Source organism: Phaethon lepturus, unplaced genomic scaffold, assembly GCF_000687285.1.
Source record: "Phaethon lepturus isolate BGI_N335 unplaced genomic scaffold, ASM68728v1 scaffold37949, whole genome shotgun sequence".
In the NCBI taxonomy this organism is placed as follows: Eukaryota; Metazoa; Chordata; class Aves; order Phaethontiformes; family Phaethontidae; genus Phaethon; species Phaethon lepturus.
The window spans coordinates 1-11,910 of NW_010563601.1; the positions used below are offsets into that span (position 1 = coordinate 1).

General features: G+C 40.7%; 1 protein-coding gene across 1 annotated transcript in view; it reads left to right on the plus strand.

Annotated features, from left to right (window-relative positions):
- Window positions 1-2,082: 2,082 nt before the first annotated feature.
- LOC104626639 (lon protease homolog, mitochondrial-like) overlaps window positions 2,083-11,910 on the plus strand; it is a gene marked incomplete at its 3' end in the record, with an annotated part of 12,221 nt that continues 2,393 nt past the window's right edge. The window contains exons 1-8 of the mRNA XM_010294603.1: window positions 2,083-2,165; window positions 2,580-2,699; window positions 5,103-5,331; window positions 5,896-5,957; window positions 7,055-7,184; window positions 7,573-7,656; window positions 8,850-9,070; window positions 10,630-10,768. Of these exons, the coding sequence (XP_010292905.1) occupies window positions 2,623-2,699; window positions 5,103-5,331; window positions 5,896-5,957; window positions 7,055-7,184; window positions 7,573-7,656; window positions 8,850-9,070; window positions 10,630-10,768 (942 nt within the window). The remainder of the gene's footprint in view (window positions 2,166-2,579; window positions 2,700-5,102; window positions 5,332-5,895; window positions 5,958-7,054; window positions 7,185-7,572; window positions 7,657-8,849; window positions 9,071-10,629; window positions 10,769-11,910) is intronic.

Genomic DNA, 11,910 nt, shown 5'->3' on the forward strand with positions numbered 1-11,910 from the left:
GGAGGTACCGGGGCCATAAGGCGGGCGGTGGCTCCGGAGCAGTTTTGCAGCTGGTTGCCGAGCGTGGGTTTGCCTGGTCATGGCTGAGAGCCCTCCAGGGGAGAAGGCAGTCCTTCAGCCGGGGTTTCCTGGTGGGCGGTGTAACCGTCCTTGGCTGCGCGCACAGAGGTAGAAGCTTGTCTCCCAACTTCTGGTAATACCAAGGGTGCTTTTCTCCAAGCCATACTCTGTGTCTTTACAGGTTTCTTTTAATGGTAGAGTACTGGGGAGGGTAGCAAGGTGTGTAATGCTCCACGGCTTTCTGCCTCAACGTTTATTTCTAACTGTGTAGCCTGACCGTATTGGAATAGTGGGGTAGTTACGGACTTCAGGTTTCCTAAGTATTGCATCAGAGTCAGTAACGCAGCTTCCAACGGGGAAGGTCAGTGATTCATGCTGAAGCTCTTTCAGAGTTTGCTGTCTTCTCCATGTTCTTTTGCTGAAGGTTAAGCAAATGTGTCCTTGGTTTAGCTTCGAGAGCTTGTGTCATAGCACCAAGAACAATATTTGTGAAGGCAGTAAACTGTGAGCTGCAAGAAGAAAGCATGAATTCAGCATAGAGCAACACTGCTACCATTGGAGAGGTTGCTGAGAGATGGGGATGGTAATCTCAAAACTTCAGAATGTGAACTTTCCCCTCTGCTCCTCTGTACTTATTTTTAAGAGCCATAGTTTGATCTTTGACATGTGACTTGAGCTCACAGACCAGAAACACTTTTTCCTCCTGAAATGCAATCATTTTGGAACAAATTCTCATATTTTTGCTCCTCGCTAGTATTTTACCAATCTGATTTTGGAGTAAATGTAACAAGAGCTGAATCAATAGTTTCCTGTTCCTGTAGTGTTATTTAACATAATGCTATTTCGATTATAGTATTTTTGTCCAAATCTAACATGTGCAACTTTTAGTGACTTCTATAGATGTGTTGAGGAAAGGAAAAGATTATATAGTATTATGATCTTTAGGCACTTGATCATAGGACACTTTTATGTATGTCATTAATTTCAATACATAGGTCAACAGTGTCTTACATTAAGATAATTGTTAAACGCTCTCTCTTGTCCTACAAATTTATTGTGCTGCCATTTAATACTTTATTTCCTGACAATGTGAAGTCTCTACAGTGAATATGGAATTATTCATTTTCTTTTTTCTGTTAACGTCTGTGACACTGGCAGATGTAGTTTTGCTAGACGTTGTGCAAAATTAAAATAGGCATGCCAAGATTAGACTAGGCCAACAATGGTGGTATTGCTCATCCTGCTCTGTCAAGACCATGCTGTTTATTATTCAAAAGCATTGAGCAATGCAGTTTACGTCCGTCACATTGAAAGAACACTCATTGGTCGGCAGTGTGAATTCATGCAATGGTAAAATTCATGAGGAGGTATTTTCTTGGACACTGAGTGTTCAGCGTGCTGTGATAACAGTTACACTGGTGCTGGGAGATCTGCCAGTAACAGATGTGTGGCATCCAGAGGGCAGAGGGGAGTAAGAAAGGAAAGCAGGAAGAAATACTGGCTGGGACTAAAAACAGAGACCTGGGTGGGCTGGTATGTGTAGGAGAACAATTGAACAGAGGAGGATTTGGAGAAGAAGATGTAAACTAGGGTGGGTGGGCAGAATTTAGGCAATTGATGGAGAAGATTGGACTAGCACCTCAGTAGGAGTGGAGAGCTGGGGCATACACATATGGAAGGGGAAGGGAACAGTGGTAGCAAAAGAAACTTTTACAAAGTGTTGTTCAAGTGACTGAGAGATTTCTTGCTCATAAGACTTGTATGGATAAGGCCTAGTTTCTCCCCCTGCCTTCGAGGTTGTCTTATGTACTCAGTGACTTATTTTAAATACTCAAATTTCACGTTTCTCTAATATTCTTCCACTTCACATTACTGTCCCCTAATGAGGGCAAGACTAGAAAAATCTGAGATTAGACTTCATAATTCAGTCATAGGGTTTCATCGTGCCTGGCCTTACACACTGAGGGTGCAAAGCTTACTGAAAATCCACCTCTGACTTCATATCTATTGTCCTAGGTAAAAAATAAGAAGCTGGTTGAGCTGCTGAGGAGGAAAGTTCGTCTTGCCCAGCCTTATGCTGGTGTTTTTCTTAAAAAGGATGATAAGTAAGTTGTTTCTCTTGATCTTTTTTAAAATTTAAATATAAGCTATTTCCATGACTAAGTTTCATTTACACTAAAAGCTATGATCTGAAATTCCCTGCCTTGGATAGTAGTACAGAAATTGCATATAGGCTTGGACCATTCACTTACTATGACAGTTTTCCTTGCCACCAACAGCACTCCTAGGAACTTGAGTTTTGCTTTAGAAAAGGCTGTTGTTATTTGGGAGGGAGATGAACCATCCAGGTAGTTGGGTGATTTGGAAAGGGGCTACACAGTAGTAGCAGCGGGGGAAAAAGTGTCTTTGCTCCTGAGTCCAGTTTAAAGTTCTGCAACCAGTGATTGTTTCTTCCTTTTTAAATCTTACCTGCTTTCTCAAGATCCTGAATATCTACTCTGATTTTTTTTTCTCAATAGCAATGAGTCTGATGTGGTAGAGGATCTGAATGAAATCTATCAGATGGGAACTTTTGTACAGATTCATGAAATGCAGGACCTTGGAGACAAGTTGCGTATGATAGTCATGGGACACCGAAGGTAATTATTTGTACTTCCACTGCATCTCACCAGACTTCTTTATAAACAGATATATCCCTTTTATTTTCACCATGTATATTCATTTTCATACACAACTCATCTATGGCAGGCTTTTGCTTTGTTATCACAATGTATCCTGATAGTGCTCCACTGCTCCAGCCCTAATAATCTGTGTACTATTACAGATGCGACAGGTTAACCTCAAAAAGGAAGTGCTAGTGCATGTCATTCTCATATAAACTGTAATATGATGCAAGCAAGCATTCATTCAGCTGAAGTTTAGCAGTTTCTTTGACAGCAAGGTTTAGTAATGGTGAAAAAAAGTCTCTGGAACTAATTCAAGCAAGCCTTTTTGCTTTAAAAAAAACAAATGTGGTCCAGAGCTGTAATTTTGTCTTATTTACATAATCTTGTCCCAGAACTGAATTGAAGAAAACAGGATTATTGTTGGAAATATAGGTTTAGTTATTTGTGCCAAGTATTTTGAGCTAAGACAGTATAAAATTGTGGTTTTAAAAGCGTCAAATAATTGATTTCCTTTAGAAGAGACAATACAAGAACAGAAACATGGCAGCGGAGACAGGTCCAGGGTGGGTTTTGCTTTGAAGCATTGCTTTTTTTCCTCTCGCTTGCTTTGCTTCAGTTGCATTTTTCTGGACAGCAAAGAATAAGCAATTCTTCTCGAAACTGAATTTGTGTGAAGTCTTAGACCCTCTGCTGCATTATCAAAGCACAACCTTGTTTGATTAGATTTTGGAAATAGGCAGCTATTGGTTTTGGTTTACTTGGAGTAGAAATATTTCCCTATAACGTGGAAGGTGTTGGGAATTGGTCTTTTTTTTTTTTTTTATTTGATTGAGACACAGAGCACTGGTCAGTCATGTCCATAGGAACCACACTGGATATCCAATCTGAGGAGCATGCTGCATTTACAGGGAGAAGTGTAGATAAGGACACTCATATCCACAGCCAAAATAACAAAATGTTTCTGGTTGCCCTGTGAGGGGATGTTCTTCTAATCAGCAACCTGATTCCCACCACCAGCAACCTCACCCTCCAGAAAATGTTTTTGAACTTAATTGTCTGTGACTATTCTGTTGACAGGAGTAGTCAAGATTAGTCAAAAGTTGCTAGTGGCATACAATGGAAGTAGTTGAGGAGGTCTTATTTTTTGAAGGAGACCATATGAAAAATAAGACCTACACCTTGCTTATAATGGCAGTTGACCCATGAGCTGAGAGTCTGATAACCACAAGCTGTTTGGACTCCATATTCCCAGCCTAGTAAGACAACTTTGTCAAAGGCTATTGCAGTTCCCGAGTGTGTGTCTAGCACTTGTCTTTGGTGGGGAAACCTTTCAAGCCAGTGGAGAGGGCAAGATTTTGTTCCCTTTCTAGAGAGCTGTCATAATCTGTATTGAAAACATCTGACATGAGGTTGTATGGTAGCAGGCAAAATTCAGAAAAGTTTAAAAACAGTAAGAGGGAAACTAGTTCTTTGGAAGGTGATTATGCCATGTGATCTAGCCTGTCCTTTTTGGGGATTAATACTCAATTAGTTATTGGGAAATATATTGTGGGTTTGATCTTTCAAAATCATAATCTAGGAAATCTCTTTGTGAAATAGACCAGTATTTCAAAGGTCAAAGAGGTCCATTACACACATGGTATGTAATATTTAGTATTACAGCAGATAATGCAACAGATGTGGTTTAAAGCAGAGAGATTGATTGCCGAGAATCAGAAAACTGAAAAAGCAGAACATTATATTCAGAATTAAAGTGAAACAGAAACAGTGAGCTTGCTTTTCAGGAGAGACAAGAAGAGGGTATGAATCCACATCAGAGTTTTTGGTTCATGTAGCTAGAGAAACTAGCTCCTGAGCAGACATACTAACAATGATACCTTATTAATCATTCTGTTCATGTGCTGCAACTTGTGATATTGAGCTTTGTGTGCATGTGTATGTTCACAAACATTATTTAGGTTATTTTTCTTTTAATCATTAGAAATCTGTTTTTATATTTCTGCAACTGGTTTAAGCTAACACAGTTTATCATAAGGTGCTGTCAGCTGCCCTTGGCCTGTCATTCACACACCAATAGGCTAATTCAGTGGTCAATTAACTTTTTGTATGGCAGCTTATTTATTATAAATTTACTTAGTAAGTCCTAACAGTTGTCTACCACTTGATTATTACTGTTTTACTAAATCAAACCTTGTTTTGACAAAATGAACCAAAAGCTAAATCTTGTCTAAACAAGTACAATCAGTTACCTTTGTCAAAGTTTGACATTTTAGTTTACTGAAAATACAACTTAGACTCTTTGCTTTTCATGCTGAAGAGCTGAAATCACATGTAACGTAGGACAATTGATTGTAGCTGGTTTCTGTTGGCTTTCAGGATTCGTATAAACAAACAACTAGAGGTTGAGCCTGAGGAGCCTGAGAACAAACAGAAAGTTAGAAGGAAACAGAAGCGCTCTAAGAAAGAGGCTGAAGAGGAGTCTGCAGCAAAGGACCAAGCTGTGGAAGTGGTACTAGATCCTGTAGCTGCTTCCTCACAGGAAGTTCTCATGGTAGAAGTAGAGAACGTGGTTCATGAAGATTTTCAGATCACAGAAGAGGTTAAAGTAAGTGAATTAATCATGCAAGCCTGGACTTGTCCTATAGAGTTGCACCTACATTTCTTGCTTAAAAGGAAGAGTTCTGAAATCAGGCTCTAATTTCAGGCCTCAGAAACCAGTTCCTCCTTCTCAGTCATTGCATGAGGGGATTATTTGAAAATAATGGTTTTTCATTACAACAGCTCAGTTCCTTAGAACTGGTCACTTCAAAAAGTTGCTGAATGAAGAGGTTGGGCTGTGCTTAAATCTGTGTAATATCCTCTGTCAAACTGAGTCTTTGCTCCAGGGTGACTTGAGTGGTCAACCTGATCATATCTTCTGGCCAAGAATGAGTTAAATACTGTGCATGCAGAAAGCTAGCCTATAGCCCTTCTTGCCTTTCCTTGTCTCCCAGGAGGAATAACTGCCCCAACACCAAGTACCATTACAGCACATCATTGCAGGTGGGTGGCCAGGGGCTGTATTTCTGTGCTCCTGTGCTGGAGAGGATGGGGAGTGTCATATTTGTACTAAGACCTTGACTGTCCTTTTTTAGTCTTTTTGTTGATTAAGTATTTGTTGTGTTTATAGGCACTTACTGCAGAAATTGTCAAAACTATCCGGGATATCATTGCCTTGAACCCCTTGTACAGGTATGTATTTACCATGCTGCCCTGCTTTAAAAGCAGTGTGTTTTCAGGCTGGAGTACACTGAGATTTTCTATTCCATGTGTCCTTTTGCTGTAATGAAGAAGCAATTTGCTGAATTGTCACTTAGAGTTTTGTTTTGGGATGCAAGCTTTATCGTTCATTGTTGGAAACAGAGGGTGTTGTCCCAAATATGGGTTCTTCCACCCAGTGTGCAGAGGGCTGAAAAACATACAGAGTCAAGATATTTGCTTTTATTCCAAATCTGCGCAGAGTTGGATGCTAGGTGGTAGGTCCACAAGGGTGGCACACCTCGGCTAACTCACAGAAAATATTTATACACTTCAAGCAACAGTTACCAGTATTTTTCAAAAGTTACCTTCGTCACCCTTGTTCCCCTTGGTGCTCACAAGCCCCGTCTCCGCTTAAGGTCACAGCATCCTTCTTTTTTTCCTAGGCATGCTCACTACAGAAGGGGCTTTTGTGAGGAGGGGGCTTTCCCCGCCCAGGGGCAGGTTTCTATTATGCCAGTTAGATGTTAATTAGATAGTAATTAGGATAGTTCACTCAAGGTTTGGTAGTTGTGTGCCTTTTGTGATTATCTTGTTCCTTCCCTGAAGATTGCACCTTGTTAACTGCTCACAGAGACTAAACAATAACCCCAGCTTAATTCCGTGCACACCTTCCACAAGGGGAAGTTTTGAAAACCTGATGTGAAACTTAGATATGAGATAGGATGATAAGTCCAATGGCAGGTGATCTAGGCCTAAATGAAGCTTACTGCAACAAGTACATTGATACATGTAATATGAGCATAATAAGAGTTTTAGCATACTGGCACACAAAAATTTTACATATCTGTTATGAGACCGTTTCATGTATTTGGTTTTATTTATCAGTGATCATTCCTGTTATCAAGTGATTTATGTGTTTGTTACTGATTATTGGCTTAGTCAAATTTTAAAAAATTAGTTATTTTGCTGTGAAACTGAGCTGTGTTTCATTTCCTTACTCTGTCATAACAAGTAAATAGCTATAAGGATACTCCCGTATGAATGTAAAAGTTTACTGAGCGTTTTTGGTTTTATTACCATTTTTTCAGAGAGTCTGTGCTTCAGATGATGCAGGCTGGACAACGTGTGGTAGATAACCCTATCTATCTGAGTGACATGGGTGCAGCACTAACAGGGGCAGAGTCACAAGAACTTCAAGACATCTTGGAAGAAACCAGCGTAAGATGAAGCTTTTAACCAAAGCTATGCTAACTGAATCAAAAATATGTCTATGTCATGGTTTCTTTGCCAGCCTCAGTACAGAGGGGACTTCAGTACTATGTTTGATGATAGGTTAATATCAGTGACTAGGTTCCTGTTGAAGGATATAGTAAGTCATTAATAACTTGCCTTAAGGGAAAGGCTGGATGCTCTGCGTCTTTTGTGGCAAATAATTGTCTTTTGTGCATTGATTGTATGCTGTGGAATTGCTACACAATTTGTCTTTCTATGCAGGTGCTGGAGAGTTCTTCCAGACAACGTGTTGGAGCTTTTTATTCTCTCTGTCTCACAGGGAGTTGCTAAGAGTACAGTGTCTGAAAACATATTTTGTGTCTATCTTTTCCAGATTCCCAAACGGCTTTACAAAGCCCTTTCCCTTCTAAAGAAGGAATATGAGCTGAGCAAACTTCAGCAGCGTCTTGGAAGGGAGGTAAGTTTTTCAAGTAACACATACCTATACCTTTTATGTATTTATGTCATATCCACCACTGTAGTGCTTAGCATGGCCAGTGAAGAATTTTGAAGCAAGACAATGGTACACACTCTAAAGGGAGGTTATTTAGAGTTAAGATTTGATATTCTTATTCCGTTAGAAATTCAGTTTTTCATGCACGTTGTAAAAGTAACAAGACGTGAGGCTACGGTGTCTGCTGTTTAAAATGTGTCCAAGTAGTAATTTCATGCAAGCAGGTAAATCATAGAGGACTGCAGTTTACAAAGCATCTGTGTAAAAATATACAGCATAAAACTGTCTGTAGTGCATAATAGCGTAAATAGCACAATGTTATTTTAAAAGACCCTCTGCTAACTGCTGTGAACTGCAATAGTTCCTGACTGTTGTAAGTTTTAATCAGTGTACAATAACTGCATCAAAATGGTAACTCAGTATATGAAATGCAAAGATTTGTGTATACTGAGCCAAAAGTTCCTGGGTTTATTAACCCCCAATAATTGGGGCTTTTAAAATTCATGTTAAGTGCAAAATGCTTTTGGACTGGGGTAGGAATTGTTGGAGACCTCTTAAGTAAATGGGACACGTGCAGTCTGTGGGACCAGATGGGATGCATCCAAGGATGCCGAGAGGTCTTATCAATGTCATTATTTTGTTGTCTCAATCATCTTTAAAACAGTGATGATTGGGGAGGTTCCTGGTAAGTGGAAAAAGGTAAATGCCATTCCCATCTTCAAGAAAGAGAATCGGAGTGACTATAGACATGTCAGCCTGCCCTCAGTCCCTGGGAGGATTATGGGGAAAGTCATCCTGAACACTCTGTACAGGCAAATGAAGGGGGACATGATTTGGAAGGGATTTTCCAAGCGCAAACTGTGCTTCATCAATCTGATTCATCAATCTGATTGCCTTCTCTGGTCTAGAGCACAAAGGGGGAGCAATGACTGTTGTATACCTTGACATTAGTAAGGCCTTTGTTGTGGTAAGCCCTAGTATTCTTATGACCAAATTGGGATGTTACAGACTGGAAGGATGTAGTAGAAAGTGGGTGAAAAAATTAGTAGTATTTTCAGTTGCTGAGAAGGTCATAACTGAGAAGTATTTGAAAGCATTTGATGTTTGATGGGTTGTACCAGGAACAGGATAGTTAGTGTATTCGTTGCTGTGTCTAGGTTGAGGAGAAGATCAAGCAAACACATCGCAAATATCTTCTCCAAGAGCAATTGAAGATCATTAAGAAAGAGCTAGGTCTGGAAAAAGAGGACAAGGATGCTATAGAAGAGAAATTTCGTGAGCGACTAAAGGAGCTGGTAGTGCCAAAACATGTCATGGATGTGATTGACGAAGAATTGAACAAGTTGGGCTTGCTGGATAATCACTCCTCAGAATTCAAGTGAGTGCATGACTCTGTCCTCTGCTATCAGGGTTGGTTGTGAGAATGAGAGAAATCAGTACAATTCCGTGAAGCTGTTACTTTAAGAGTTTATTTTCTCTTTTGTCGTAGTTGTTTTCCCTGAATGCAGCATATGATCACATCCTAGCTATACGATTGTTCTCCAAATCTCCTATGTTTTACTGTGGTTTACCTCTTTTGAACATTTTACGTGTTCTCTTGCAGCCTAATGCTATGGATAAGAACTGTGCAGTTCATTCCCCCTTGCGAAATGTGCAGTGATTCCTTCAGCCCTTAATTTTGGTTCTTCTGTCTTGTACTTACATGTTTTCATTAGATGTGAGAGAAGAGAAGCTAATTGCTAACACATGATGTTGGTTAAGCGACCTGAGGTAGTCCCTTGAAATGTTGGGGCAGGGTTGGAATTGCAAAAGAGTGAATAGCTTTTACCACATAATCTGTGACATCGATTGTCAGAAACTGAGCTTGCTTTGAACATTCCTTGTCTGTTGAGGCGGTGTGTGCTATACAATACAGCAAACAGTGTACTCATCAGCACTTTAATGTCCTGGATCTTTGCTTCTAAAACAGAGTATCTTTTATGGAGTAAAAGACTGTATTTGAGAGCAGACATGTCATTTGGATGAGAAACATCTTGATAATCATATACTAGGAGGAGGAGAGAGGAAGCTAGGAAAGACACGCTGGGCTTCACAGCCAGCATAGTACCTTTCCCTCAGAGTAGTAACAGTGGTAGCAAGTTTGCAAAGGAAGTACTTGGGAGAAAAAAGCCAAAGCACTGCTGGTGTGGCGATTGCCATAGCGTGGATCCTGGGACCAGCCAGCCAAGCATGGGAAGGCTGTGCTTCTCTGTGTTCATGACTGCACACAATTTACTGCATCTTGCAGATCCCTCTGTACATTTGAATCCCTGATCTGAGTGTGTGGAGTTTTAGAACAGTTGAGTGCTGTTGTGTTCTCAGTAGCAGTCTGTTTAAACTGATGATCTCTACTGTTAGCTTCCACACTAACATCCTTATCTCCCAGTCTTAAATCTTTCTCTATCGTGTTGTACATCCAGCTGTTTTTCCTTGCTTCTGAGCCAGGAGTGTTTCTTCTTTACATTGTCTCGGTCCACTGGGGAAACAGAGAGGACCCTTAAGTTTCATGACCTGATCCGAACAGTTGATAGTAGTGCAGAGCTTACAAACAATCCTGGTTGTCTTCAGACAGGAATCAGCTCCACACCAAAACATTATACAGGGAACTTGTGTGCAGAAATCTAGGTCTTTTCATGGTATGTTGGAAGTTCTTTGTCTTAGGAAAGCAAAAGCTGTGGAAAAACAGCTTGCTTGGCGGGAGGCGGGGCAAGGGACAAGGGAATGAAGACCATAATGAAAGGTTAGCAATGACTGCCCAGATAATGGTGTTCTTTTCATAGTCTCCCTTCCATGAGTTGTTTATGTCCCACTTGTTCTGGATGAGGTTATTTTGGAAGGCAGTGGAGGAAGGCAGGAGCTGTTTTTTCACATCACTCTCATTTGTGTGTTTCTGTCAAGTGTTACACGGAATTACTTGGATTGGCTGACATCCATCCCGTGGGGTAAGTGTAGTGAGGAGAACCTGGAGCTCACCAGAGCCCAAGCAGTTCTGGAGGAGGATCATTATGGAATGGATGACGTCAAGAAGCGAATTCTGGTAAGGCAGTGTGTCCCATTTCACACTCTGCTTAGCATCAGGCATGTTGGCTGTGATCCAGATTGCAGCTCTCCATTGAATGTGTGATAATTCATGGATCAAACAAAAAGATGAATGAAAGAACAGAACGTTTTGGTGATCAGTTGATGTATTTAATTACTTATGGCAACGAAGGTCATATTCTGATTTTGAACCACAATGTACTGTTTTGCTACTTAATGCTGAGCAAGTGAATAAGTGTCCAAGGGAAGCAGGATTGTTCAGAGGCTATTAAAATAGTTCCGCTTGACTGGCAAAGCTGCTGTCTTTCAAAAACGCACTGAACCTATACTCATACCCGTAAAATTATGAGGGGGGAAGTTAGCCAAGATGCATGTTTGCCTATCACAGCCTCACAGCCTATTCTCAGAGTTGTGTTGGATGCTGAAGGGTTTATATTCTGTGCAATACAGCCCTGATATAAGCATACGGGGTAGTTTTCAATGTTGCCTTGTTCCACAGCTTCTGTCACTTTTGCCTGAGGATGTCCCATCTATGCTTGCTGTTGTTAGGGAAGCTTTTTAGATAAGAGTAGATGCTTGCAACAGGTTGCAACAACTTCAACAACTTGCTGCGGGAACTGCCTTCCTTTCTAGGGGACAGGTATAGGCTTCTCCTTGTAGCCAGCCTTTCAAGCAGTGAAAGACAATCCCAGTGCTGGCAGGATTTGTGTCATACTGGGCAAGTGCATGATAGTGCCCAGTGGAGTGGAGTAGGGTGCAGATACTGATTGTGCATTAACAAATCATGGTGAGAGCTTAGCAGATTTGGTGAAGCCATCAACTAGCCTTCAACTTGGCCATTTCCTTCCACAGAGAGTAAGGCAGTTTCTCTTACTGTTCCCACATGCTGTACGTAGCAGAGTTTTGTGTTACCTTGGGGACAGCACTGAAGTGGCCTAAGTACCATCAGTAATTGTGCACAGAAGCCATACAGGCATCTCCTAAGCTAACAGTACGATGTTGTTATATATAATGAATAGTAAATTCTTGGACATCCTGGGATTTTGCCTTTATTAAATCACTTTGTTCCAGTCTCTTCTAGAAAAAGATAAAGGTTGTGAAGTATCTACTCACTGACAGCCAAAGGGAGCTTCTTTCCCT